Source organism: Panicum virgatum, chromosome 2K, assembly GCF_016808335.1.
Source record: "Panicum virgatum strain AP13 chromosome 2K, P.virgatum_v5, whole genome shotgun sequence".
Taxonomy (NCBI): domain Eukaryota; kingdom Viridiplantae; phylum Streptophyta; class Magnoliopsida; order Poales; family Poaceae; genus Panicum; species Panicum virgatum.
Window position 1 is genome coordinate 1,247,143 of NC_053137.1, and position 6,000 is coordinate 1,253,142.

General features: G+C 49.4%; 1 protein-coding gene across 1 annotated transcript; it reads left to right on the top strand.

Annotated features, from left to right (window-relative positions):
- Positions 1–3,643: 3,643 nt before the first annotated feature.
- Positions 3,644–4,923, top strand: LOC120659248 (galactoside 2-alpha-L-fucosyltransferase-like). The gene is made up of 2 exons (XM_039937330.1): positions 3,644–3,812; positions 3,926–4,923. The coding sequence occupies exons 1-2, from the start codon at positions 3,644–3,646 to the stop codon at positions 4,921–4,923; spliced, it is 1,167 nt and encodes a 388-aa protein (XP_039793264.1).
- Positions 4,924–6,000: the final 1,077 nt, after the last annotated feature.

The following is a 6,000-nucleotide window of genomic DNA, read 5'->3' on the forward strand; positions in this document are numbered from 1 at the left end:
ATCATCTTCTTCGCTCGATACGTATTGGCAGGCACCTTGTTACCCTCTGGGTATGTGTCAGCAATTGGAGATTAAAACGCAATGCCGTCCATTGCTTCGGACAGTCCTTATACAGCGGATCAATTGCCGCCTGCTTCGTCTCTTTAAAATTCTTGAGCCACTTCGGATTCCCAAACAGAACATCGTCTTGGTCCATGCGATTAGCAAGGTTCTCAAAAATCTCTGCATCTTCGGGCCCCAAAAAATCACTCTACTCATCACAATCCCCATCACCATCATTGGCTGCCATGTCTTGGAGAAGTTCGTTGATCTTGACATAATCACGATTCCCAGTATCGCCGCCCTTTCTTGCTGCCGATGATGATGAAGGCTGTTGTCCGCGTTCATTCACCGACGATGTCGTCGTCGACGAGTTTCGTTCTGATGCACCGGTAGCGCTCGAATCCACTTCGCCGTGAAACTTCCAGACGGTGTAATTGTCGACAAAACCATAGCGGATCAGGTGATATTTCACCACGCCATCTTCTTGGACAAGATTGTTCTTGCATCTATTGCACGGACAGATGGTGCCCTCCCTTCCCAGACTTGTACGATGCTTTTTCGCAACGGCAACAAATTTTGTCATATGACGCAGGAAAGTCAGATCGTTGCCAGCCCTCGGTATCTTGTACATCCACTCTGCCCTGTTCATGATGAGGAGACCCTGCACACAGGAACATACAAGAGTCAGATCGATCCGGATCTAGCTTTTTCTCTCCTTAGATCTAGATCTAGATCCAAAACAAGTAGAAAGAGAGGAGATGAGAGGGTGAGGAGTTAGAAATCAACCTTTTGAGGTGTCCTCCCCCACCAAATCCAAAGGCAAAACCTCCCCCCTCTAGAATGCTAAGTTTGGATATTTTGACCTCAAAACACCCAAAAATGGAGGAGGAGCCGCGGGAAGGAAGAAGAGGGGGTGCTGTTTATATAGCAGACTTAACCGAGGCGGTTGATTTAAGAAAAATGCCTCGGTTAATCACAATTAACCGAGGCAGTTTATTAACAATGCACTGCCTCGGTTAACTTGTTAACAGAGGCGGTTTTCTTAACCCAACCGCCTCGGTTAAGTTATATTAACCGAGATGGTTTTTGTTAGTTGCCCGCCTCGGTTAAGGTATTAACCGAGGTGGTTGTACGGCCGGTGGCCCGGCCACGGTTAACCGAGGCGGGCCAGGAGCGCGCCCGCCTCCGACCTCTTTTTCAAGTGCCTCGCAAAATAGATTTTTGTAGTAGTGTCTCCGTTGCTTCACTATCGTTATCATCATCATCATCCTCATCGCTCTCAGTAGCCTCATTGTCGTCATCATCCATGCCGTGGTCATGAGAGTGCTCACAACCACCGATCTCACTGTCCTTCTCATTTCCCCCTAGAACCCCTGGCCCAAAAGCAAGACATACAGCAACAGCAAGTGACCACACTTCAAATATATAGGATTCACCAACTGCTGATTGCATATATGACTTTCATATTATTCTAATTAACAAGAAGAGTAATGAGCAAAATATAACAGGAAATAATTAAGATCAAATGAGCATAATTCAAAGGATTCACATATTCTTTTTTCTTCAAAATAGAGTATTCACGTGCTGTATTACTTCATATTATGATACTTCACCAGCAGATGCTGAGCAAGATAAACAGGAGAGCTTGCTGTTTCTTTACTGAACATGGAAATTGGCCAAAAGAGAAATTATAGGTGGAGAATCTCTCTCCAACTTTCATGTTGTCCACTTTACCCAAATCTGCCTCTAAACTGTTTAAATTTTGCTCTAAAAATCACTGTTTTGCTGAATTTAGGACAAAAATGCCGAGTTTTCAGTCGATATACTCTAACCTGCCACGTTCAAGTCCAAGTATCTCCAGATTTCATATGTAAACATCAAAAACTCCCAACATAAAATTTGTAGGCCTAACATTTGGCTACATTTTTCCTTTCAGTCAGATCCTCAAGTTTTGCCTCTAACATCACATAAAATGACTCTGAACATTGCTGTTTACATCAATTTCAGACTGAACTCTTCTGAACCTGATTCTTGCAGTGCATTTTTCTCCAAATTCTTCCATTGAACTTCAAAATATCCAAGAATAAAAGTTTTAGTTTTGATAATTCTCTACAACTTTTGTTTGGACTCTAACCTATACAATTATTGCTCTGAACAGCTAGTGCTCAAGCTGTTTTTCTGAATATTCAGCAAAGCTTTTTCAAACTACCCCTTTTTGAATTCAAATTTGACTAGCTTGCTAAACTTTTTCATGTAAATAAGTGACATATTTGCATAGAACATTAAACCATCTTTGAAGTGGGGTTATTTTCATTCAAAGATACTGCATGCAATGCCACTTTGTTTGGCTCCAAAAGTGACCATTTTCACTGTAATTCCAGACTTGGAAATATTCCAATGCAGGGCTGACCCGGTATTTCTTTCAAAATTTGAGCACCTCAAATTTACATATATCACCCTCCAAACTCCTCAACTTTAGTTCCACTGCACAGTACCAGAATTGTACTGTATTCTCATGTAAACCAAATGTTGACTTGCCTAGCAATATTTCAAACTGTGAGCTGTTGAACATTGCTAAATAGTAATGTTTGTCATTTCATATGACCTCTCAAATTCAACTTATTTCTTATGAAATTTGAATTCCATACTTAAAATTTTGGATGTATTTGTTGAAATCTGTTGTTTGATACTCTTCAGAGAGTTTGACATCCAAGGTTTCCAAACTTTTCAAATTGGGTAAAGTTTGACCAAATCTGACTTAGTTTGACTTCTCTTTGTTCTTCTCCTCTCTCTCTTATCTCCTCTTTTTTATTTTCTTGACCCTAGTCACTTAGGGTTAATCCATGTGCATGTTATGGTGGGTTGTCACACACACACACACACACACACACACACACACACACACACACACACACACACACACACACACACACACACACACACACACACACACACACTCTTCCTGCAAGGTTCCTCACGACTCCCCATGACTGTGCGCCGGGTTATATGCCATCTCCTCGTTCCTTGCGATATGATGCAATTATCTGATGTTGATTAGCAGCCGCATTGGAGTTTACACAATCCGGCCACACTAGAGACTCCACACCTCTAGCACTCTGCGCAAGAACGATGCCGCCCTTGCCGTCGCTCTTCATGAATGTGTTGTGACTGGCCTGTGCATGACTCTCACTCTAGCGCCTGTGCGCCGGTTTCCCGCGAGTCATGTTTTGCTAGGCAGCTTCATGGCGACTCACGAACACGAGAAGCCAGGCCATAGCAAGCTGGCAGCAGGGATTATCGAAGCGTGTGTGCAAAAAACCAGTGGCACTTGGGTTTTGGTCTAGCTAGTTTAGTTGGGGGGTCAACGGGACAAGGGCTCACTAGCTCTAGTTTAGCTCGACTCAATTCAGCAAGCTGCCAGATCCATAAAGGTGCCGCGCCGTGGCGTACGTTTGAAGACGTCGACTTGTTCTACGTCGTCGACCCTACACATATATATTAAAGCCATCATGGTCCGCCGCCGATCACAGAGCGAGGTGGAGTAGACAACCGGAGATCATCCATGGAGATTACTACTACGAGCGGCGGCGCTAGTGCCCGCATGCCAGAGCTGGTGGCGGAGGCGTGGACGACGCCGGCGAGGCGCCGCCGGGTGCTGCTCGTCGTCAGCCTGATGGCGCTCCTCGCATTCTTCGTCCTCGGCCGGGAGAGCGCGTCGGCGGTCTGGGAGATCGCCAGCGCCAAGCTCGTCGCCATCAACAATGGAGGAGGTCGGCATTCGTTTCCATCTCATCCCCGTCCGTGCATGTGCTGTATGCATATACGCAAACAAATCTCCATTTCAAATTTTTGACAAATTAAATCTCCATTTCAATATTTTAAGGTTTTATGTTCACGAACGCCTCTCATGGTCACGACGAGCTCCTCGGCGGCCTGCTCGCGCCCGGCATGGACGGCGACTCGTGCCGGAGCCGTCACCTCCTGTCGAGGTACTACAAGCACTTCCCCTACGCGCCGTCGCCGCACCTCCTGCACAAGCTGCGCGCCTACGAGGCCCGCCACCGGAGGTGCGCCCCCGGCACGCCGCTCTACGCCAGGTCCGTCGAGCAGCTCCGGTCCGGCCGCAGCGCCGACGAGGCAGGCGTGGAGTGCAGGTACATCGTGTGGCTCCCCATCGACGGCCTCGGCAACCGCATGCTCTCCATGGTCAGCGGCTTCCTCTACGCGCTCCTCACCGGCCGCGTCTTCCTCGTGGCCATGCCGCCGGACGCCGCCGACCTCTTCTGCGAGCCCTTCCCGGGAACGACGTGGCTGCTCCCGCTGGAGGACTTCCCCGTCGCCAACCTCTTCGGGCTCGGCCACAATCCGGAGCAGTCGTACACGCGCCTCCTCCGCAAGAAGAAGATCGTCGTGGACGGCGACGACAACCCGGCGAGCAACGCGACGGCGGCCGCGGCGCCGCCCGTGCCGGCGTACGTGTACCTGAGCCTGGGGTGGCAGATGACGGACGGGCCCTTCTTCTGCGGCGAGCACCAGCGCGCGCTCGGCAAGGTGAACTGGATCCTGCTGTACAGCGACCTCTACTTCGCGCCGTCGCTGCACACGATCGCCGCGTTCCGGGACGAGCTCCGGCGGCTGTTCCCGGCCAGGGAGAGCACGTCCCACCTCCAGCTCCGGTACCTGCTCCACCCGGGCAACCCCGTGTGGGGCCTGGTCACCAGGTATTACCACTCGTACCTCGCTCCGGCGGCGCGGCGGATCGGCGTGCAGATCAGGATGGTCGGCTCCGACACCGTCCCGGCAGACGACAAGTACAACCAGATCCTCGCGTGCTCCCGGCAGGAGCGCATACTGCCGGAAACCGTCGATGGCAGTATATAATTTGATCGAAGAACTATGTTAGTCTGACCTAGATAGAACCACTCTTCATTAGGGCTGAGAATTTATTCATATCTTTCAGCTGTTATGGACAGATAATGGGATCTTGATATAACTGACCTGAGTTTAGGCTGGGGGAGTGAGGGACCCAGCCGAGAGATAAATTTTTTTTTCTCCTTTTCCCCATTAACTACATGAGTTTCTACTCCATAGATCAGCCTGCTGACTATAGTAAATTTTTTTTTTTTGCGGGTACGGCTGACTATATGTAACCTACATGAGTTTCCCTTTGCAATCCATCGCTGTGATCTGTCGTTGTCATTTTCACTTAACAAACATAAAAATATGAATGATCAGGTCTACCTGTTAGCAGTAAGATACCCAGCACGAGGGATATTTTCTTTATTTTTTCTTTTTAAATCCACAACCTACATGCTTATATACTGCTTATATTAGCTCCATGATCTGTCATTGCCACTTAACAATCTACAAATATCTTGCTGTGGACTTTTTCGCTTTCCTACCTGTTCAGCACTACCAAGTACCAACCCACGCAGGCCCGTTTTTGGGCCCGTTTAGCCCGTGCGACCGCACACCGCCCCCAAATTCGAAGGCCTCCCAAAATACTAGGTATACATCTCTATCTCTTATCTCTTACTACTAAAAAGAGGCTAAGGGTGACAAAAAATTCAGCGGTCGGTCTGCCCTCGGTCTTTCGTCCTTTGTCATTTGGTTTTGGTCTGTCCGCCCCACCCCGTCCACCTATCCCGCGACCCCCGTTCATAAAAAAAAACAGGATCTCGATCCCATCTGTCGCCGCCTCTCCCATCGCCGCGCGCGCCGTCCTCTGCCCGCCGCCATGCACGTCCTCCTCCCCCACCCCCGTGCGCGGCCTCGCCCATTCGCGTTTCCCCCTCGCCGTCACCGTCTGAAACCCAAACACCACGTCGAGTCCGCCTCCTTGGACCACCGTTGCCGCCGGACCCGACTGCCTGCACCACCAGTTCATCGACGCCGCTACCGCCGGACTGCACCGTCGGCTCGTCGAACTCCGGTCTGTAAGCACCGTTGTCCCGTCCA